Source organism: Schistocerca americana, chromosome X, assembly GCF_021461395.2.
Source record: "Schistocerca americana isolate TAMUIC-IGC-003095 chromosome X, iqSchAmer2.1, whole genome shotgun sequence".
Lineage (NCBI taxonomy): Eukaryota > Metazoa > Arthropoda > Insecta > Orthoptera > Acrididae > Schistocerca > Schistocerca americana.
This window is the reverse complement of record NC_060130.1, coordinates 392,120,808-392,145,760: the sequence shown is the minus strand read 5'-3', so window position 1 is coordinate 392,145,760 and position 24,953 is coordinate 392,120,808. Positions and strand designations below refer to the sequence as shown.

Below are 24,953 nucleotides of genomic sequence, written 5' to 3'. Positions count from 1 at the left end.
CATGCTGTGACGACCCCACTCATGGAAACAGGTTGAAATAAGTTTGAAAACAAGCGGGGAGGATGTATCTACACACTGTAAAATTTTCACACATGCAGAATGAAAACTGTATTTTTACAAAAATAGTGTGCATTTATTTTGGAGTGATCCTGGTATATGACAAGGTGACATATAATCCTGTAAAAATTTCTAACATCTGTAACAATCAATTCTTAACTGCAGCAGAACATGTGGGCTGTAAGGGCTCATTAAAAATGGCCATTAATTTATTACAATGAGATGACTATAACTTATAAGACCCAATTTGTATAGCTGCAGTTATTATTAGCGAAGTGAAACATATAATCAGAGCCTTAAAAAATAAAAATACCGCAGGTATAAATTATAAAGCACTATAGTGGTTATATATGTCCTGTCCTGTGTTACATTATCAATGAATTTTTGCAGCAAGGCGTTGTCTCAGAGAGATTAAAGTTTGCTATAGTAAAACCACTTTTTAAAAAGGTTGACAAAACTAATGTACCCATCTACCATCCAATATCTCAGCTAAGTTGCTTCCCAAAAATATTATTGTAGACCATCTCAATACTTGCACCATCCTAAACAAAAACCAGTTTAGCTTCCAAAAAACAGATCAGCAGAGCAGGCTATTTTCTCTTTAACAAATGAAATTTTTGAGTCAGTAAATAACAAAAGTCACCTATTGGAATTTTCTGTGACTTGTCAAAGACCTTTGACTGTGTAGACCACAACATCATCTTAGGGAAGGCCAACTCTATGGTCTGAATGATAGCACCAGGAGATGGATTGAATCATATCTACACAATGGAAAGCGGCAGTAGAACAGGAAATAGAAAGCATTATACTCAATGTACATCCTTATTTCTCTTCTTTCTTGTGTTTCTTTTGTCACATTACAAACCGCACTGCATGCTCTACTTACAAGCCACACTGTATCAACCGTCTCAACTGCACACAACAGAAGCCTACAAGATCACCCTGATTGGTGGTGCAGCATCTTATGTCCCACATTACACCTGCTGATATAATTAGTCCTATATTTTCAGATTGATCACTCTTCCTGTGCCATATCCTGTATTTTTGCGTGTTCACTCCAGCACCTTTCCGGTGCCACACAATATTGTATCTCATCCTACAAGCCCCTCCCCACCCCCCACACTTCCTCCGTTCTATCCCAGTTCGCACCCACTAATTCCACCATCCAATCGCATCTGCCATCCCCCTTCTTCACAGTTATCCACCGTCAGACCTGCTACCCGCAGTAATATATAATTTTTTATTAGTTATTCTTTCCTTTGATCCTTGTGACTTCCTGCCATTTTTAGTGAGCTTTCGCCTTTCGCTATCGTCGACTACCTCAGATTTCTTCGTTTCGCCTTTTCGTGAATTTTCACAAGTATTTGGGTGTATTTTTGTGTAATATTTCGGACGTAAGTCTACATTATTTACGTAATTTATGGCATTTTTCCACCCCATTGCCAGATCCCAGTCCCACATACTGTTTCTGCGTTGTTACTTCGTTCATGGAATCCCCCCCAATGGCCCTACCATCAAATTACCCATCTCTGGCTGCCACTCCTCCTTCCACAATGACCTCCACATGTTCAGATTCCGCTAATCCTTAGGCCTCACCAATATAGTCCTGCAAAACCATGTATTCGATCATGTTATCTACAACAATCTCCAAACCTCCCCCATGTCCCCTCATAGCTGACAAACCATGTCTCACACTTACCCCACTCTACAAAACTCCCTCCCACCACCACACAGAATCCAGAACCTAAACAGACCCGCAACACAGTCATGAACCTTTCCTCCAGAAGCCTTAGCCCCACAGAAATATCAGTCCTTTGCAAAGGCCTCACCTTTTGCCCCACTCCCAAATTAAATCATGCAGGACTTGTTAGAGACCTTCTCGCCTTCTCCTGGTACCTACAGTGGAAACACTTTTTCATCTCCAACCCTACCAATCAGACTCAAATAAGGACCAATATTGAACCTTGCCTAACAGTTCACTCCTCCATCCAACCACAATCCACCCCCACTGGCCCCAAACCACCCTCTGTTAACTTTCCAGAATTTCTTACCTCGAACCTTGCCTCACCATCATTCCCAAAACGCCTCAACATGCAAGCTAACCCTACATCCGCAGAAAATACCACAGTCCACCATCCAAAGACAGATCCTGACATTATAATCCTACCCGCAGGAAAGGCTCCACCACTGCTGTTTGAACCACAAGGATTACCTGGCAGAAGGACTCCGCCAGGTGTCAGATACTTCTGCCTACACACCTTGCCACAATGACCCCATTCTAGTAATCCAACAGGACCACCAGTCACTACGCAAATCGCAAATCGGTTGGCTCATCCCAGAACCTATCCCTGGAGTCCATCTCTCTACTCACCCATATCACTCCCTGCACTCCTACCTTCCACATGCTTCCTAAAGTCCATAAACCTAACCACCCAGGATGCCTCCACCAACTCTCCACAGTTTCTGTCTCTTTACCACACAGTGCCCTGCTCGTCACTATTGATGCCACCTCCCTGTACACTAACATTCCTAATGCCCAAGGCTTTACTGCTGTTGAACACTACCTTTCCCAACGCCCTACTGATTCCAAACCAACAACCTCCTTCCTAGTAGCCATGACCAACTATATCCTCACCCACAATTACATCTATTTTGAAGGCATTCTTACAAACGAATCCAGGGCACGGCTATGGGCACCTGCATGGCACCATCCTATGCCAAACTATTCATGAGCCATCTAGAAGAATCCTTCCTAAACACACAGAATCATAAACCTCTCACCTGGTTCAGATTCATTGACAACATCTTTGCTATTTGGATTGTAGGTGAGACACCCTGTCCACATCCCTCCAGAACCTCAAAAACTTCTCCCCCATTTGCTTCACCTGGTCCAACTCAACCCAACAAGCCACCTTCCTAGATATTGACCTCCACCTCAAAGATGGCTACATCAGTACCTCCGTCCATATCTGACCTACTAACCACCAGCCATACCTCCACTTTGACAGCTGCCACTCGTTCCACACCAAGAAGTCCCTTCCGTACAACCTATCCACCCATGGTCGTCACATCTGCAGTGACGAGCAGTCCCTCCAAAATATACTGAAGGTCTCACTGAAGTCTTCACTGACCGCAATTGTCCTCCCAACCTTGCACAAAAACAAATCTTCAGTGTGTTATCTTTCCAATCTCCCACCACTTCCCAAAGTCCCACCATCTGGCCACAGAGGAGCATTCTCCTCGTAACTCAGTACCAACCAGGACTGGAGCAACTGAATCACATTCTCTGCCAGGCTTTCGATTACCTCTCGTCACACCCTGAAATGAGAAATGTCCTGCCCACTAGCCTTCCCACCCCTACCAAGAGTGGTATTCCACCGTCCATAGAACCTACACAATATACTCGTCCATCCTTACACAACCCCTGCTCCCAATCGCTTGCCTCATGGCTCATATCCCTGTAACAGACTTAAATGAAAGACCTGTCCTGTACATCCTCCCACCACTGCCTACTACAGTCCAGTTACTAATATCAACTATCCCATCAAAGACAGGGCTACCTGTGAAACCCATCATGTGGTCTACAAGCTGAGCTGCAACCACTGTGGCGTTAGTCACTGTCCTCACCCATCCAGCCTCTTCCCTGTTCCCATTCCAGCACTACACAGCCATCATTCCACTACCACACCCAGTCTCTTTTTATTTATCTCATTTTCCGCTACTTCCCCCCCCCCCCCACTCTGTCCCCACCTCTTCCTAGCCCTGCATCTAACCTGCAGTACTTCACTGTCCAGCACTCCCATCATACTATCCCATATTTAATTGTGTACACTTTTAAAATTAACAAAATGTCAACAGCTAAACAATTACCATCTAGAAAAGGCCATTTTGGTAAAAATAAATTATGTAAACTGTAAGATAATGTAAATAGACAACGATAGCAAAGAAGAAACACAAACACCACTAGCATTGGTGAATGAGGAAAACGGCATATCCAATCTAGACGATCTTGTCACTTCTCTGTTATGTGAACGAAAGTAGAGGTCTAACACTACCTAGAAAATTTATGTTTTTGAGTTGCTCTTGTTCAATTAAAATGGATTCATCTCTGTAAGCCACATGTTCTAAAATTTCTAATTCTTCTAACACGTCAAGCCTTTAACCTTTACTTTCTTTATGCAAAAGTTATAAGTCTTCTAGTTCCTATGGTGTGTGTTTGAGAAGAAGAAGATGTTCAGCTAAAATGGAATTTTACACCTTTATCTAGGAGGTAATCTTTATATCTTACTTTGAATGGGTTACCTACGTGTCCCACATAATAGTTAGGGCAGTTATTACATGTAATTTTATGAACACCAGAATTATTGACACGATCTTCTATTGTTCTGATGGAATTGCTTAGTTTTTATTTTAGACTACTGTTTACAGGGAAAGCATTTCTGCAGCCATATTTCTCATTCAATGGTCTATCTACCTTTGGCGACACATTTCCTAGAAATGGTGTATAGATAAACGTATTACTCTCACTTCCCATCTTCAAACTACTAGTGCCTACAACTGAACACTTAACAGCTTCTCTTTTTTTCTTTTTTTTTCAGTATGATCAGTCAATCTGAGGTTATATCCATTGTTTATTGCAATGGCTTTTATTACAGATACTTCTTTTTTAAAGTAATGCTATTATAAGGGAGTGCACACTGTATGATGTATTGCATAGTGGAAAAAAGCAGATTTTTGGATGACATGAGTCAGCTGGAATGATGTTAGCTGCAAAAAGAGATTTATGGAAAATGTCAAAGCTGATTTTGTTCTTGAGTAACCTTAGTTTCAAACCTAGGAATTAAGTTTTCTGTTATAGTTTTGTATTTTTTGTGACATTAATTTTCTCATGATGGTTGTTAAAAGCATGTAACATTCGTTGTAGATCTTGGTCACTGCCATTAAACACTGTGAGCACATCATCTATATATCAAACATAGAAGGGAGTCATACTCTTCAAAACAGGATACCTTTTGAAATGAATTTCTTCTAACACATTTACAAAAGTGTCTGCTGGTATTCCAGATAACAGACACCCTATAACTAAAGCAAATGGTTGCTCACACATTTCCAACATATTCACTGTTAATATTTCCTTCTGAAGAAGATGTTTATGTAACCGTTGAAATCGTGCTTAAGAGATTTTAAAAACCTTCCATCTTGCAAGTGATTGGCTGTTTATTATTTCTTCATGAAGGTTTCATCCTACAATCGCTGCTACAGCCATTTAGAAAATTCTAAAGTAGTATATAGAAGCACGTATTAATAAATGAAAGATAGACACTACCTACAGGAAGATTGAAAAGGCCTTTGGAAAAAATAGAAGCAGCTGTATAAATACTTGGATCAAGAGCCCAAATGGCAAACCAGTACTAAAGAAAGAATGGAAAGCTGAAATGTGGAAGGAACATATACACAGGCTACATGAGGGAAATGAACTTGAAGCCTGTATTATAGAAAGGAAAGAGGACATAGATGAAGATGGAAATGGAAATGAGTGTTTGGTGTCATTAGCTGGAAGGCCCCTTATGGGGCAGGTCCAGCCGCCTTGGTGCAGGTCTTATTAGATTCGATGCCACATTGGGCGACCTGCGCCCTAGATTGGGATGAAATGATGATGAAGAGAATACAACACCCAATCCTTGAGTGGAGAAAATCCCCGACCCAGGTGGGAATCAAACCCAGGCCCCTTAAGACAGCAGTCCATCATGCTGACCATTCAGCTATCGGGGCATACATAGATGAAGATGAGATGGGAGGTATCATACTGTAAGAAGAAGAATTTGACAGAGCAGTGAAAGACCTATGTCAAAACAAGATCCCTGGAGTAGATGACATTCCATCTGGACTGCTGATATTCTTGGGAGAGCCAGCCATAACAAAACTATTCCACCTGGTGTGCAATATGTATGAAACAGTTGAAATACTCTTAGGCTTCAAGAATAATACAATAATTCCAATTCCATAGCAATCAGGTGACGCAAGGTGTGAAATTAAAGAACTATGAGTTTAATAAGTCATGGTTGCATAATACTAACACAATCTCTTTGTAGGAGAATGGAAAAACTGCTAGAAGACGACCTTGGGGAAGATCAGTTTGGATTTCAGACAAGTGTAGGAGCACGCAAGCCAATATTCACCCTACGACATTTCTTGGAATATAGGTTAAGGAAAGGAAAATCTATGTTTATAGCATTTGTAGACCTAGAGAAAGTTTTGACAATGTTGACTAGAATACTATCTTTGAAGTTCTGGAGGTAGCAGTGGTATAAGCATGGAGCAAAATGCTATTTACAACTTGCACAGAGACCAGAAAACAGCTACAACTGTGGGTGGGCATAAAAGGGAAGTAGTGGTTGAGAAGAGTTGGTTGTAGCCTGTCCCCAATACTATTCAATCTGTAGTTTGAGCAAGCAGTAAAGGAATCCAAAGAAAAATTTGGAGAAGGAGCTAAAGTCCAGGGATAAAAAACAAAAACCTTGAGGTTTGCCTATGCCACTGTAATTCTGTCAGAGACAGCAAATGACTTGGAAGAGCGATTGAACAGACTGGGTGATGATGTTCGTTTTATGGGCACTGAACTGTGCAGTCATCAGCACCCATACAAAGTCCCAATTTTTACACAGTCCAATTTTTTTCACAGTCCAATCTAGCCACTGGCACAAATAATGATGATCATAAAATGATGAGGACAACATAAACACCAATCCCCAGGCAGAGAAAATCCCCAACCTAGCTGGTAATCAAATCCGAGACCTGTTGATCCAGAAGCAGCAATGCTAGCCACTAGACCACGAGCTGCCGACAATGAACAGATTAGACCATCTCTTGAATGAATATAAGAAGGACATTAAGAACAGCAGAACTAGGTCAGTGGAATATAGCCGAATTAAATCAGTCGATGCTGAATGATTAGATTAGGAAACAAGACACTAGAAGAAGTAGATGAGCTTTGCATTTGGGCAGTAAATTAACTGATGATAGCCAAAGTGGAGAGGATATCAAAAGTAGGCTTACAATAGCAACAGCGTGTTTCAAAAGAAAAGCAATTTGTGTTAACATAGAATATATATTTAAGTGTTAAGTAGTCTTTTCTTAGAGTATCTATATCTAGTGTAGCCTTGTATGGAACTGAAACATGAACGTTTTCTCTGGAATGAAAGTATCTTGTAAAACCGAAAGAAAACTGTATCTGTCAGTCAGAAACAGCTGTAGTATTGACTATAGCTCATTACAAGACAAACTGCAAAATATTAAAGACAGTGAAACAGACATTAAAGCAAATACGTTATGAGAAATAGGTAATCATGTCAGATACTGGTAACAAAATAAAGACAATATGGAATATAGTGATTGAGGATATTGATAGAACCAGACATTAAGAGGAGCTGATAGTATTAAGGGTAAATGGAACATTGGTAACAAATAAGTGCAGTGTTGCTAAAACATCTCAGACATGTCCTTAAAATAACTTCAGTAAGGTAAATGAGACCCTGAGTGCATCCGTAGAAATAATGTCTAACATAAAATCCTTAAAATAAAAAAATTCTAGTGCTTATGATAAAATATAAACGAAGTTAATTAAAGAGTGTGTTTTTAGTTTAAATTATCTGTGTAATCAGATCAAATCAAATCAGATCCTTTAATTTATCTGAAGACAACATTGCTGTTGGATGAGAAATCGTCTGGTACAAGCTATGCCTTTATAGATACGATTTTACAGTAGAATATAGTATTGTACACTTAATTTACATAAATGCTAATTTACATCTGTCCTTTGTCAGTGGAAAATTTTCTGAATGTTTGAAATAAGCGGAAGTAAAGCCTTTCTTTAAGAAAGAGACTAAAGAGATACTGTCACATTTCCATCTGGTTTCACTTTTTCCAGCATTTTTGAAAATTTTAGAAAAGATAATATAGAGTTGGATTTTTGATCATCTGACAGCAAATGATGCATTTCCTAAGCCATAGTTTGAGTTTCCAAAGAGTTGCCAAGGCTATCTATACATAAAGCGAGAAGGCACGTATTTCGTTAGTCTATAAATTATAGGCTATTGGTGTATTTTGTGAGCTGCCAAAGGAAACTGAGTATGTAAATCACAGTATCCTTTCAAGGAATTAAGATTATTACATTTTAATAAGAAATGCCGCAAAATGGTTCAAATTCCATATCTCTGACAAGAAATAAAGGGTGTCATTACGAACGAGATATGTATGAAGCTGTCAGGCATTATCCATCTGGTATGATTACATGTCATGTCCCACAAGGTTCCATTTCAGGGCCCTTACTTTCTCATATGTATACCAATGACCTTTCATCTGTAACATTAGCAACTGTCCAGTTTGTTTAGTTTGAAGATGATACACACATTACAATAAATAACGAATCAAGTATAGCCTTAAAAAGATCATGTAATGAAATTTTCATGGACATTAATAAATAGTTCCTATCGAATTCTTTACCATGAATCTTTGAAAAAAGACTCTACGTGCAGTTTAGAACTTTTAAGAGGTTTCCCACCAGTTCATACTTAAAATATGATGACAAACGGACAGAAGAAGATGACGATGTTAAGTTCTAGGTTTTACACCTTGATAACAAATTCAACTGGGATGAGCATACAACAGAGCTGCTGAAGAGCCTGAACAAATATCTATTTGCAGTACACATATTGACAGACATAAGTGATATAAAAATAAAAATAGGTGGCATACTGTGGTAACTTTCTTTCCATAGTATCATACGATATTATTTAGTGGGATAGCTCATAAAGTCAAGTTAAAGTTTTAGTTCTACAAAAACCTGTAATAATAATCATTCGTGGTGTGAACTCAAGAACATCCACCAGAGTCTTGTTTAAGGAACCAGAGATATTAAGTACTGCTTCTCAATATATTTATTTTTTAATGAAATTTTTCATAAAAAATACATCCCTTTTTCAAACCAACAACTCAGTTCATGGAATCATTGCTAGAAATAAGAATAATCTCCACAAATATTTGAAGTCACTTGTTTTGGAGCAGAAAGTTTTCCTCAGGAACACACATTTTCAATAACTTGCCAGCAACCATATGCTGTTTAAGAGGAACCGAAGAGGTTTATTGGTAGCGAGCTCCTTCCATCCCATTTACGAATTTCTTAGTAGAACCAACTGATGCGTATGTGTTATGAATAATATCAAATAATGTACATCTATCTTCTATGCAAACTCAGTACAGTAATGTGTTCATTCTAAATAACTGTTGTAAAATGATTTTTGTATACAGGGTGAGTCACTAACTATTGCTACCTAGAATAACTCCGAAAGTATGATAGTAACTGAAAAGTTTGTGGGACAAATGTTGCATGGGACAATGGGGGCCATAATATGCCCTTGGTTTTTTGTTGCTAGGTGGGGTCACGTCAGAGTTATGAAGGTCAGCTTTGCTTTTTTTTTTAAACGGATGCTATAGTCTGGTACTTATTTTCTGATAGCGGCTATCAAGATTAATCCAATGATGTGTAACAGTAAAGTCTTTGTAAATGAGGGTCAAAAAGGTGTCATGTACGTCCATTTACAGAAGGTGTTCGAAGTGATGACCATTGATATCAATGCAATGCGGCAATCTTCTTATCATGGATTGAGTGGTATTCCTTATCAGTTCAGCATTTATCAAAGCACATGCTCTGACAATTCTGTCTTGTGTACCGTGCAAATAGTAAATATTCGCCGAATACGGCATAACCATCTAATGTGCCCTTGAGATGTAAACACCATTCGTCGGTTTCGTAATACTACAGTAATAGGAACGGTAATAGTAGAATCTTCGTATCAAGCGAATGTGAATGATGTATTCCTTCGAAGAACAAGAGACTTATATTCTGAAAGACATCCCCAACGTACTCACCCTATACGTCGTTCATTTAAATATGTGTATGATAAATTGAGAACAACTGGATCTTTAACACATCGGAAACATACCTGGCAAAGGAAAGTTACTGACGAGGAAACGGAAATTGGTACTCTTGCCACTATGGTTCGATATCCTTGTGCTAGTTCGCACTGAATTGCAAAGGAATATGGCATAAACCAGAGTAGTATTATTCGTGTTCTGCATCGCCATAAATATAATCCTTACCATGTCACTCTCCACCAAGAATTAACTGGTACGGATTGTAAGCGTCGCATTGAGTTTTGCCGTTGGGCTCAACTTCAGATTCAGAGCAATGGCACATGATTTTATACACTGATGAGGCTACATTCACAAACCATGGAAATGTTAATCTGCATAACATGCATTATTGGGCAACTGAAAATCCATGTTGGCTGCTGAAAGTTGCACATAAAAACATTGGTTCATGAATATATGGTGTGGGATTCCGGATGACAAAATTATAGGCCTCTATTTCATTGAAGGGAATCTTAATGGTAGGAAGTACACCACATTCCTGCAAGAAACATTAGGTCTGTTATTGGAAGAATTACCTTTAGGTAACAAGGAACAGAATGTGGTATCTACACGATGGGTGTCTTGCACATTTTTCGCTGATGGATAGAAATGAGTTGCAGAGACAATTCTCAAATCGTTGGATTGGATGCGGACGGAGATATGTCGTGGCCGACTCATTCGCCAGGTTTGACGCTTCTGGATTTTTTCTTGTGGGGATTCGTAAAAGACATTGTTTATAAAGACGTTCCAGCTACACCTGAAGATATGCGAGAGAGAATTGTCAGAGCATGTGCTTCGATAAGTACCGAAGTGATATGGAATACCACTCAGTCCATGATAAGAAGATTGCAGGACTGCATTGATACCAATGGTCATAACTTCGAATACCTTCTGTAAATGGACATACATATCACCTCTCTATGGATATATTGGAACGAAAGACACATCTAATCTAATCTAATTCCAACGATTCCGAGACATTTGGATACTCAGTTTTCCGTTTATTCGGACGAGATTTGTTTCAGGCTGTCCAAATACGGTAACTCTCAAAATATGTGACTTTATATACCAGACAATCCTCATCAGCTGTTGTGTAGTTTCAAAATCGGTGTTTTGTGCCAATTTATGGATCAGTTTTGTGTTTGCCTCCCTGCAGAAATAGTTAGGGAACACGTCCCACACAAGTCCTCTTGAGCCACATTGTCACATTTTCAAGCTTTTTCGTTCGTGACGTTATTTTATTATTTGCAGAGCATATTTTATTACAATAATTCCAAATTCTGAAATATACACAGAGTTTTCATGACAAAACATTGTTGCAAGGGACCCACCCGAGTCGATCGTTTAATGCCTCCAAATAGCAGGCGCTTCCTTTTTACAATATGCCTTTGTACCTGGCGCCAAGTTTTAGGACATGTGTACGTCACAATCACCAGTCAATTTTAAACTGGAAGCTCTGATAAACTTTGCAGATATGTCGAGGTACAAGATGTTTGGAACACATTTACTTATTATATATATCTTCATGGCAACTAATAAATAAGTGTGATTATGATGCTACTGTCGTATTAAATGAAAAACATACCAACTTCTCTTTGCGATTTTCAAACATCTTTGTCTTGATACTAAGACCACAAACAGTGTTATCTTTGCATCTAGGTTTGAAAAATTGTATGGAGGGGGGTGTCGCCATATTACAGCTGTATGGGTGTGTTGGGGGTCATTGTCAGTCGTTGTGAGTGATTTGTTTATGTGATGGGTATTGCCTTACCATGACGGTCGATTTTGGTGATTACTTCTGGGTAAGTGAAGTGACTATAGATTTTCAGTGGACCACTGTTGTGTCAACAGGATGCTGTACAGAAAATGTTAACGTAACCGTATTTAATTACGGTGTTTCTTGTTCGCCGTGAATGTTAAACCTTGTTAATGTACATATTACGAGTTGCAGAAAGCGGCTGGAGATCGTTGTATATCTCTTACGTAATTAAGAAGTTTTTGAGAAAGATAGCATAATTTACATGGAATGTCAGGGGTTGCAAATGTTTTGCGGTGATTACGAAGTTTATAAACTGCGTTTTCGCTGGTTTAGCGCTACTATTTGTTTGTTATATGATAATAAGGGAAGCTGATGCATTTCTGTATTGTAGTACAATATGCTAGTAGACTGAAGCTATGAAGTGAACTTATGACATTTGTCATAATGAGGGTACTGTTTACATTACGCCGCTCATCCGTTTGATGTTACTTTTATTGCGTTTAGGAGAATGTTTGTGTGTGGTGTTATTCTTATGTGCTGTACACGGCCGTAATGCAATACACGAATTGTTTACTATACATTGTTGTTAGTTGTGTTTCTCTGATAAGTTATTCTATGCTATTGCGCTTAGGCTGTTTTCGTTTAACGTAGACCTTATATACGGAGTCCAGTGACTACGACATCTCGCTGTATATTCAGTCGTAATTGACGTTCAGAAACTTTTCGATTAGAATTTCAGCACAAGTAAATTGCCTTGCACTCCCCTTCTACCCTGAGTGTTTGATGGAGATGGTGCATACTTTTTCTTTAGGAAGCCCAACTCCTATTTTTCTCAAATGGCATCGCGAAAGTCATGGATGATACAGTCCGGAAGATGTAGCATTTCTCAGTTTTGAAAAAAACATTTGGCTCACTGCCACCCCTACGCTTATTATTGAAATTATGATTATATGGGGTGTCAAGCTAATTTTGTGGCTGGCTTGAGGATTTATTGGTAGGGATTACACACCATGTTATCTTGGATGGAGATTCATGCCCAGATGAGCCTGAAGGAAGTCTGTTGGGGCCATTGCTGTTTTTGTCGTATATTAATGACCCCGCAGACAGTATTAATTGTAATCTCAGACTTTTTGCAGTTGATGCAGTTACTTATAATGACTGTTGTCTGAAAAAAGCTACACAAGTATTCAGTCACATCTTGATAGTGGTGCAAAGATTGGCCACTTGCTGTAAGTGTTCAGAAATGTAAAATTGTGATTTTTGCAAAATGAATAAACTCAGTATCCATTGACTACCCTATCAGTAAGCCGAAGCTGGAATTGACCAACTCGTACTAGTACTTCAGAATAACACTTTGTAGAGATGTGGAATAAAATGATCACATTGGCTGTGTTGTAAGAATGCAGCTGGCAGACTTTGGTTTAAAAGTAGGGAAATGCAGTCAGTATATGAAGGAGTTTGCTTACAAGTCCCTCGTGTGACCCATCTTAGAATGTTATTCAGACGTCTGGGATCCATATTGAATAGGAGTTGCAAGGGATATTGAGCATATGTTCCTACAGAGGAGAACAGCACAAACACAAGTTTTTCTTTCATGGAAGAGTGTCAGAGGTGCAAAGAACCTGAACTACAGACACCTCATAATAGATGCAAGCTATCCTGAGAAACCTCACTAACAATGTTTAAAGAACTAGCATGAAAGGGTGAATGTAGGAATAGACCCCCATGTATCACTCCTACAGGTACCACGAGGACAAGATTAAATTAATGGCAGCACACTCAGAAGCATTTAAACAACTGTTCTTCCTGTACTCTGTACATGAATGGAACAGGAAGAAGCTCTAATCGCTAGTACAATGGAAAGTATCCTCTGCAGTGAACTTTACAGTGGTTTGCAGAGTATAATGTAGACTATAAAATATTTCTTAATCTCTCTCAAAATGCTACACAGCGAACCACCTCACCCTTCCCTCCCCTCCCCCAAATGAAAAAAATCCTCTTTTTCACACTGGTTCTCATTTCTTTCTTGTGAAGACATTGCAATTGCATGGTGTTTTTTTGTGTGTGTTACACTTTGCTCACCATGTATCATACCAAAGGACTATATATAAGAATAGCTCAGTTCTTAGCTGTACGGTAAAAGAGTTGTTAAATAGAATAGACATTATCAGAGCCTTGATGTTTTATGTTTATAAATATTATTCTTATTTACATATTATGATGTACTGACCATAGATTCAGTCAGAAACAATGTAAATGTGGTGTTGTAGTATTCTTGTTGTCCTGCTGTTTAAATAAGAGTTGTACATTACACATTGTTGTTCTAGTACTGTATCACGACTTAGTAATGGATACAATGTTAATGAAAGGTTTTCAAATAAAGGAATGAAGAGAAGGAAAATATCCAAGTAGACCTTCAATAAGTTTTCTCTTTTCAACTGTAGGAAAGCAGACATTAAATTGTGAATCCAACTCTCAGCTTCCCCAGGATGTAAATTTTGATTATTGTACTTCATGTCAGTCAGATGTCACAAGGAGGCAGAAGATAACAAATTTAAGAGGTTTTGTGTTCTTAAAGTATTTTAGAAAATGCACGAAAGAAGTTCCAGCAAAGGAAATTGATATAATTAGCAACCTATTTTCAGATCCAGTACTTGTAATATTCAAACTGTGTATGTGACCTCTGTACATGCAGCATGATGGAATGACATTCTGTACTGGTAGAAACTGTAGTGCTATATTAGTTTTCCAGATTAAAATTGTGATCTCATTCTATGGGGTTTGTTGCTTGGCTTTTTAACCATTAAGGTTTGCCATAGAGGTTTACTGAAAGGTAGTCATTATTATTCTAAAGATTTGCTTGCATGGAATCGGATGGTTAGGGTTCAAATTATTGTTGATTGTCTAGAACCGCCTCAGTTGTTGGAGGAAGTGTAAAGGAATCAGCTTTAGTCTTTTGGAAGGAACCATACCATCATACTTGTTACATCATTCAAGTTACTGTGGATAATCTTTATCAGAGGGATTGAAGAGATTTAAACCCCACTACTTCCAAATCTGAGGCAAGTCCCTTAACTATACCACCACCTTTCATGATAATGGTCTGTCAGTTGACATTAACCAGATAAGTTAACTTTTGGATCATCTCTACTGCAAGAAACATGTTTTATTAGCATAGGTGCACAGATACTCAATTATGAAAACAATTTCAGGGTTATGTCCTAATTATTTCTAAATAACTTAAGCTATTCATATGACACTCAAATGATAGTACCACTTGGTGTTTATAAACTGAAATTGACTGTAAATCTTATGAACAGTCCGCTTGTTTATATAACTGTAGTTATTACTCCGGGTGTGGCAGATATTTTTTTGGAACATTCCACCTGGGGAGTAGATCTGAAATCTTATCTTCATTGTACTCAGATAGTGGTATGTATTTGTATTACGTAGACCAGGTGAGAATAGTTGTCCATTTATGTGTATACAAATCATTGAAGTCTTACTCCAGACTGCATGATGTGAGAGACTAACAGTTTAATTTTAACTTTACCTTCAGAATTTGTAGAGGCAAGAAGAACCACTGCCAACTAGGTCTATTTGATTTGAACCCTTCTTTGACAAGAAACTGGTATTGTCTTTCAGCATAATAATGCCTAATAATGTGGGTAGTGAGGCTAATACAGTGGTACATAGTCTCTGGGGTGAAAATTGGGAAGACATTCAACTCAGTGAGCTTGCTTCTTCAGTATATGTAAAGAAGTTGTAGTAAAGAAAGTGAACGGCTTAGTGATTTTGCCTCTTGACATGCTTATATCAGTGTAACATACATAGGGAACAAATACCAAGATTTCCTTTAGTTGAATATGTGATTTCTGTGTGAGGATTTCAGTTCAGATGGAAGAAGTGGCTGTTAATACCAAGCTTCATGTCATGTCCCTCGTATCTAATAAAACTTGTTTGTCCACTGGAACTGTGTATTATATTTAATAATGGTTTACTGTCAGTATTTGGTGAATTATAAAACATTTTATTTGTACCAGTAAGTAGACAGAACTTGCACAAGCTGATGTTTCAATTGTATTGAGTCAAATTCAGCTTCAGATTACAAGAAGGAAAACATTAATTGTTGAACCACTAAGGAGTAATCGCTGACACAGGTGGTATGAAATACCAGGCTCAAAAATATTGTTGCATTGTACTTTCGTGAGTCACCTGTGTGTGTGTTGCAATGTAATCTGTTTGTACACACATCAGAATACACATGCCTAAAAGCACTAAAATTATAAGGAGGTTATGTAGACAATTTTCTTACTACCAGTGTTTCTGAAGAATTTTGGAAAGGCTATGTGTAAGAGTATTAAACATCACTTACATACAATTTGTTTTTAAACTTCCTGTTTGGTTTCAGGGTAGGATGCTAAACAATACAATTTATTTCCCTATGTGTGAGACACTTGCAGTGATAAATGAGAAGTTGAGGAGGGCAGTAGGTGTCTTTCTTGATTTAACAGAAGAATTGATGCTATGCTCCGGACTATACTTTCACACAATGTGCAGCATTATGGAAAGAGGGGAAAGCTCACCAATGATATGTTTCATATCCAGTAAATAAGAAGCATGATGTTGTCTTGGAGTTTAAATGGAACAAATCTGAATGTGACTGGAATGTGCTAAAGAGGTAGTGTTTTTGATTGGTGGTTGAAGGGGAGTAATGGCAAGGTTGTGTTCTGAGTACATAAATTTTCTGTAACTATCGATGATTCACTACCGTATGTGACAAAAAATTTTACAAAATGGCATATGTGGGTACATATGAAGTATAATTTAAATTTGCAGCTGGGAGGGTAGTAGATAATGGCAGCATTGAGTTTCCATATTTAAATGCAGGAAACCCCAGGTAGTTAGTTCTTTTTCCTGAATAAGTACACCATTTGGTAGCTGCCAGAGAATAAATTCATGGTAGTGATCTGCTACACATGCATAGTCCACTTGCTCAGCAGTAAGAGCTGTCCTATTAATTACTCAACAGAGTTCATAAATATAGTGTTGTCATCTAGGGAACCATTGGTTAAGGTCAGAACATGGCATCTGGCTCATAGAGAATGTTCATGAGATCATGGCCCCTTTGGCTTAAATTAGACATGTTAACGATTAACGAAAATCATCTCATCATTTCTTTGAACATCTTCAGGTTGCTGAGTTGTCCTGAATTCAAGCCATAGATGGTCTGGTTGTTGTATGTAATGTTAAAGACATGTAGCTACAAACATACTGCAGCCACTAAGTCTCATATTGTATATTTTCTGTTGACGCATCCCACATTGTAACATTTATTGTGAGTGTGATCTATGGAACAACTGAGCAGCCAACCAATTTACTAAGGGTACTTTGTAAGCAGTATCCTTTGTAGTTGTTGCATTTTTCCAGTATTGTACCAGTGAACCGAATTCCATCAACTGCTTTACCTACAAGTGAGCCTATGTTGTCATTCCATTTCATTTACCAACAAATTGTTACCTCCATGTATTTGTATGAATTGATTGATTCCAATTGCAAATAATTGACATTGTAGTCATTTTGTGAAGTAAATAGTTTACATTTCCAATGATATAAAAAAAGTTGTTAATCTTTGCACCACTTACCTTACTGACGCCTGACTAAATATTTCTGCAGTTATAGATAACTGCATCATCTGCAAAAAGCCTGAGGTTACTATTAATACTATTTACAAGGCCATTAATATAGAACATGAATAGCATGCATGAATGTTGTTGGAGGATACCCTTTCATACAATAGGAAGTATGCTCTACCAAACAATTCATAATAATTTGCGTAGTGTAGAGACATGTGTCATTAGTGATGTTATTATTATATTGAAACACTTAAGAGATATTTGTTCCAGTCATCCTTCTGAAAGGTGTAGTTTAGTTAAGTCATTATGTATGCTACACATAACATATTTGTGTCAACTCAATGTCATGTGTTGTAGAATGGCTCAGATTCACAAATAAAATACATTTTCTCCCTGAAAACATATTGACATGCTGGCCATTTATACATCTGAATTTTGAATCCTAATCTACAACAAAATCTGATAAATGTAGCACAGCCACATACTTAAGTCTCCTCATGAATTCATCTGTGGGGTAGGGGCAGAGGAGAAAGACAGGAGCTAAAGTAAAAATATTTAACAGGACAAGTGAAAGCTTTTTATTTAATAAAGGAGTGAAACAAGGTTCTAATCAATATAGCCCTGCACAGCATGGTAAATAAGATCAATAAGAGTGTGTGTGTGATATATATATATATATACGTGCATATGGTGATGATGTAGCAGTAGTAAGAAGAAATGCCAACACAATTAAAGAACCGTACCTGGCAACGGAAAAAGAATCATTAAAGTTTGTGTCATAGTAAATAGAAAATAAAACAAGGTATATGGTAATGATACACTCAGAGGTCAGAAGAACCCACAAAAATTTAAATATAAATGGGGCGTGTTTGAAAGGAGTGTCCTCTTTTAATTACTTGGGAGCATTAATATCAAATGATAACAGCATCAGAAAGGCTGTAAGAGAAAGGATACAAGCAGGGAATGGAGTTTACTTTACATATTTACAACTATTCAGAAACAGCCTTGTTACAAGAAGAACAAAACTTGTAATAGGTAACGCCCTAGTTTGCCCAGTTGTTACATGGGCGTCAAAGGTATGGACACTGACAGAAGATGACAAAATTGTGTAAAGAATGATTGAGCGAAAAGTACTACATAAAATTTATGGCCCAGTAAGGGAGGAAGAAGTCTGGAGGATATGCTGTAGCAGTGAGCAAGGGAGAGATATAGTAAACTATGTGAAATCACAACAAAAATTACTGCTAGGGCACTTGGAGAGAATAGCAGAGGACAGAATACAAAAGAAAATGATGAATGGTATGATCCATGCTGCTAGGTGGAAAGGGAGACCTAGAAGAAGGTGGGTGGATGATGCGATGGATCTCACCAGCATGGGAGCCTGGGGGTGAAAATAAACGAAGAAGAAGATTTCGTTTCTTTTTAAAATTTTTATTATCTGCCAGCACTTTAAATTTGCAAGAGAGGTGGTGAAATATTTTTGTACTTTGCTCCTTTTATGGCAAGAGGAAGGTTAAGGTGTATATAGTTTTTTCCGTAGTGTTCTGTTTATGTAAGCTGCCACTGTTTTTAAATAGTACCTGTTTCTTCACAACAGGCTACATAAGAGAGTAAATGTATTTATGAAGCTGCTGTTAGTGTGAGAAATTTTTTAATGTGTTGCTCACACGAAGTTCTAAATCTGCAGGCATACTCTCCAAGTCACCATACGGTGCATTGTGGAGAGTCCATTGTACCATTGCTAGCCATTTCCTTTCCTGTTCCACTCCCAAATAGTGTGAAGGAAAAAACCAACTGGCTACCTATATGCCTCCATATAAGCCCTAATTTCTCGTACCTTATCTTCGTGGTCCGTATGCAAAGTGTATATTGGTGTCAGTAAAATTATTCTGCAGTCCGTTTCAAACGGTGGTTCTCTAAATTTTCTCAATAGTGTTTCTCAAAAAGAATGTTGCTTTCCCACCACAGATGCTTCCCATTTCAGTTCCTGAAGCATCTCGGTAATACTTGGGTGTTGTTCAAACCTACCGGTGACATATCTAGCAAACTGACCCTGAATCGCTTCGATGTCTTCCTTTAATCCAACTTAGGGCAGATCCCAAACACTTGAACAGTACTTGAGAATAGGTTGCATGAGTTCCCTATATGCAATCTCCTTTACAGATGAACTGAAGTCAACCATTTGCCTTCCCTACCCCAGTTCTCACATGCTGGTTCCATTTCATATTGCTTTTCAACGCTACAACCAGATATTTAAATGATGTGACTGTGTCAAGCAGTACACTACTAATGCTGTCTCTGAACATTACCTGTTTGATTTTCATATTTGTCTGCAGTAACTTACCTTTTTTTTTCTACATTTAGAGCTACCTGCCATTCATTATTGCCAACTAGAAATTTTGTCTTAAGTCGCCTACTATCTTCCTACAGTCAATCAACTGTGACACCTTCTTATACAGCGCGGCATCATCAACAAACAACTGCAGATTGCTGTCCACCCTGTTCTGCCAGATCACTTCCATATATAGAAAATAATAGCGGTCCTATCACAGAAAAAAAGTCTTCGAGCCACTCATATGTGGGAACCAATTCCATATGCTCATATCTTTGTTCTAGGACGAAAGCCAGATATTACCCTTACAATGAATACTGTGTGTGTGTGTGTGTGTGTGTGTGTGTGTGTGTGTGTGAGAAAAAAAAATTGCACCAGAAAACTATTCTATATGGACCTAGAACCAATCAAAAAACTTTTAGTTAGTTTCCTGTTCCATGGATTATTTTGCACGATAGGTCATAATGATGTGGAACAAGTCATTTTACATCCATACCACAGATTAATTTGTACATATGGTTACATTCTGAACGTTTCTAAGTTTTTCAAAAAAGAAAAGAGATATAAACATGTTGTGTGTTAATAGGTCCTACCTAGCATGTTTTTACACATTATTTTATGGAATAGGAAGAGTTGTCAAGGAGAAACTTTCTCAGTTTGTTTTCAGATTTTCTTTGCTGTCAGTCAGATATTTTATATTGCTGGATAAGTGAATCAAAAATTTTTGTTATGACATTGTGCACTGTTTTTTGTGCTGAAGGCAACGTTAATGTGGAAGAATAAATGTCATTTTTCCTTCTGGTATTGTAATTATGTACATCATTGGTCGTTTTGAACTGTAGTGAACTTTTACAACAAACTTCATGAGAGAATAAATATACTCTGAAGCAGTAATCAGACTCCTTGAATGGATGTCTACAAGATGATCATGAGAGAGTGCCACATAATATTCTTACAGCACATTTTTGAACAATGAGGGCTTTCTTTGTTAAAGATGAGTCATACCACAACATTATTCCATATGACATTATTGAATGAAAATATACAAAATAAGTCAACTTACTGATCTGTCTTTCCTCAAGATTTGCAATAATTTTTAATGAAGTTTCCACCCTATTTATTATTGCCTCATCATGTGTTGTGATTATCATTGGTGTGGTACCTCTAGATGGGCGGAACAGAATATGTTACCTTTTTCTAAAATTGAGGGTGAGACCATTCACAGAAAACCAATCAGTGATACTTTCAAGAATTTTGTTTGCCATTTCTTCCGTTTCTGTATGTACGCTTGAATTGGTTACAATACTAGTGTCGTCCGCTAAAAGAACTAATTCTGCTTGTTGTATATTAGATGGAAGAGTGTTTACATATATGAAGATTAATAGTGGACCTAAGATTGAGCCTTGGTAAATCCCATACATGATTTCTCCTCACTCAAAATTATGTCCCCAGATTATTGGTTGAATTACTAAGTGAATCTTTCTGCTGTCTTTTGGTTAGATAGGACATTATCCATTGATTGGTTATACCATCAGTCTTATAACTTCAATTTATCTAGGTGAATATTGTAAGTCACACTGTCGGATGCCTTAGATAAGTCATAGAGTGTACGAACTGGCACTATCTTACTATCAAACGCTTGTAAAATCTGGTGAGTGAAATGTTTCATTTCTGACTTCAGTGTTTTGAAATTACATGTCATACGCATAGAATATTTTGAAAGTGAAATTTATGATTTTGACCTACACTGATGTTTACTCTCATAGTGGGAGTACTAGATGGATGTACTTACTTTTTAATTAGCTAACTGATTTTGTGTTAGAACATGATTTGCTAATTAGGTAATTGCTCCATAGATCATGTGCTACATGCAAAACACTACTCTGCAGTTCCCACTTAACTGCTTGAGGCTTCATCGAACCACATTCAGACTATTTCTCGACCGTTCTATTCTTGAATAACATGTGGGAAAAGTGAACACTTACCTCTTACTGTACAATCTCTTATTTTATCTTTGTGATCATTTATTCCTATGTAGGTGGGCGTCAATAAAATATCTTCACATTCAGAAGAGAAAGTTGGTGATTGAAAAATGCCTTTGGTTTAATAATTGCCATCACAGCTTGTCTGTGTTACAGGCATGACACTCTCTCTCCTATTTTGTGACAGAACAAAACCAGCTGCCCTTCTTTGAAGTTTATCAATGTTCTCTGTCACTCCTACTAGGTAAGGATCCCATATTGCATGGCAATACTCTTATTAGATGATGGACAAACATAGTGTAGGCAATCTATGTAATAGAGTTGTTGCATCTTCTAACTGTTCTGCCAGTAGTACACAGTCTTTGGTTCACCTTTCTCAGCATTACCTGTGTGTGATCATTCCAATTTAAGTTGTTTTTATAATAGTAATCCTTAGCCGTTTAGTTGAATTGACATCCTTTAAGTTGGTGCGATCTATGGATTCCTTTTAGTACTTACACTTTATATTGTTTAGAGTAAATGGCCACTTTTTGCACTATACAGGTACCTCGTCTAAATCATTTTGCAATTGGTTTTGATCTTCTGATAACTTTACTAGATAGTAAATGACAGGCATCATATTCAGTCAGTCTAAGAGAGCTGCTCAGATTGTCTCCTAAATTGTTTAAGGAACAGCAGAGGGCCTATAAAGACTTCCCTAGAGCTCATACTGGTAATCTGGGTCGAGTCCACTTTCAAGCTATTAAATACAATTTGCTTAATGTGATTGATGACATTTTGTCAATTCTTCAGATACAGTGAGCTGTATCGAAAAATGCTTTCAGTTTAATAACTGTGTTACGTTGTTGTTCATCACTTTCAAAATGCAGAAATTTGATAGCAGGTTAAAACCATATTCTGGGCTGGACTTGGAACATAGCCTTTAGCAGGCAGTGCCTTTACTGACTAATATACTCAGTCTCACCTTGCGAGCAACCCTCACAGCTTCACTTTTGCCACTACTTCTTTCTTGCTTTCCAAACTTTACAGAAACTCCCCTGTATAACTTGCTGGAGTGGCACTCGTGGAAGAAAGATATCGGCAGAATTGAAGCTGTGAGGTCTGGTCATGAGTCGTGCCTGGATAACTCAGTTGGTAAGGGCATTGCCTAATCTTGGAATGACACAGAGTTTTAAGCTGTGATGAAGTTTAAAAATGGCACATACTGTGCTACAGAGTGAAAGATACATTATGGAAACTTTAAATATCATAAAAAGTGATCATCACATTGATTTGAATACCACAGTGCTTGATTAAGGTTAGCCCTGAGTTGATTCTTCATAATGGCACACTCAGCCAGTTACGATCCGGAAGCTACGGTTTGATATGTTGCTCAACCCTAGTACAAATTGGTATTTGTCACACAATCCTTAGGATGCACATAGTTGCTTGTTGCCTTTCGTTCTGTCTTTAAAAAGTATTTCACTTCCTCTGTAGAAGATTGTTGAGTCGCAACCTTGGTGTTGTCTGTTTCACATCAGTGTAGTACCGTGACCTCCTTTGACTCAGTTAAGTGCAGTTGAGTGAAACATTCATTTTGTTATGTTTTGTTTACTTTAGTTCATTCCCAAGATTGATGCAGAGTTTGCACCATAGTAATCCTTTTATAAGGATTGCTCAGATGGAACCTTAGTGGAAAAACTATGTATTGCAGCTGCCTGCACGAGGCGTTGTTGTGTTTCACCATATCTTACACCTATGTATGTTCTAAATATATGAATCCATACAGCCATACAAATTATAAAAGTGAATGTACATATGCTCATATGTGCGTATGTTCTACATCTTCTCTTAAACCACTGGACCGATTGTGACCAAACTTTGTGCACATGTCACTGACTGGAAATAATCATTGCGGGGGTGAGAATCACTTATATATCAAAGGGATGCGAGTAGGGGTGAAAAAGAAGTGTAGCATACAATGCCTGAATACCTGTACTTCATTCTTGCAGTATTAGAGAATGAGAGCACTTAGTGCTGTGCAACATACTTTACACTTTATTTCAAACATTTTTCCACTGACAGCCCCCTCGAAGTGATGAAGACAAAAGTTTATTTTCACTGTTCTGGCAGTAAAATTGCTCTATGAACTATGGCATTTTAATTTATTCCTCCTTTAGTAGTAACGGTATTCACAACACATATTACAGTCAGTAGCCACGTATACCACTGGCATAGTGACAAAATTATATCTTTCTGCAGCACATACTTCAGGAGATAAGAGGACATAAACATTGAGATCTATGAAAATGAAACTGCAGGGCAAAATTCACTAGACATGCACGTGCAGTGTGTTTAGAAATACATGTGGAAATATATTTGACATGCTTTAAGTGGGCAAAACCACAGGTAAAAAGCCCCTGGGACAATTTCAACAAAATTTGATATATATTAGCTACAATCTGGAAAGAAGTATTGGGTGGGAGGGCGAGAGGGGGGTGGTAAGAACCACAGGCCTCATATTTGAGTGAGGGTGGTAGTGTGGCAAGAGAAGGGGAGATGAGGAGATGGCTCCGGATAAGGGAGAGGGGGAAATGGGCAGAGGGAGAATGGGGAGGAAAAGATGGACTAACAGAAAATTGGAATAAATACATACCCTGGAAATGCTCACTACTCAGCTAGTTATACTATAAAACAAATTCGTATTGTTGACTCTCAACTTTTGTATAACCTGATGTAAGGTGATAGAATTCTTTGTCTATTCATGACTTTTTGAACTACAAAAACATCTTAACCTAATTCAGTACTTCAGAGCTAAAGAGATGTATGTCTAAATTCCACAAGTTTGATTCGAGACCATATTTGTAATACCCATGTGTTGCTTCGTTTATTAAAAAAGGCCAGGAGCCTGATAGACATCTTAATTGATTTAGGTTGTGTTACCAGGCACATAGGCTGCAGTAGCACGGCCACCCTCTTTCTATAAATGAAGTAATGTGTGAGTGTTACATGGTCTTTAGTCGATGTTGTGGTGACTGAACTTACTCTCCTTTACCCCTGACGTAAATTAATACAAGTTGTGGGGTTGTTACGTTGCAAAATTACGGCAGTAATTTTACTGTATGGTGGTGATGAGTACGTAAGGGATCTATAAATGATAGTTGTGTATAGTTTTTCATTATATATGTTGTGCTTAATCCTGAAAAACAGACATAATCTTTCCTGCAAATAATTATGTC

The 24,953-nt window shown here is 37.9% G+C and overlaps 1 protein-coding gene across 1 annotated transcript in view; it reads left to right on the top strand.

Moving 5' to 3' along the window:
* Positions 1–11,711: 11,711 nt before the first annotated feature.
* LOC124554738 (F-BAR domain only protein 2-like) overlaps positions 11,712–24,953 on the top strand; it is a 280,178-nt gene continuing 266,936 nt past the window's right edge. The window contains exon 1 of the mRNA XM_047128385.1: positions 11,712–11,828. Within this exon, the coding sequence (XP_046984341.1) occupies positions 11,799–11,828 (30 nt within the window). The 5' untranslated portion in view covers positions 11,712–11,798. The remainder of the gene's footprint in view (positions 11,829–24,953) is intronic.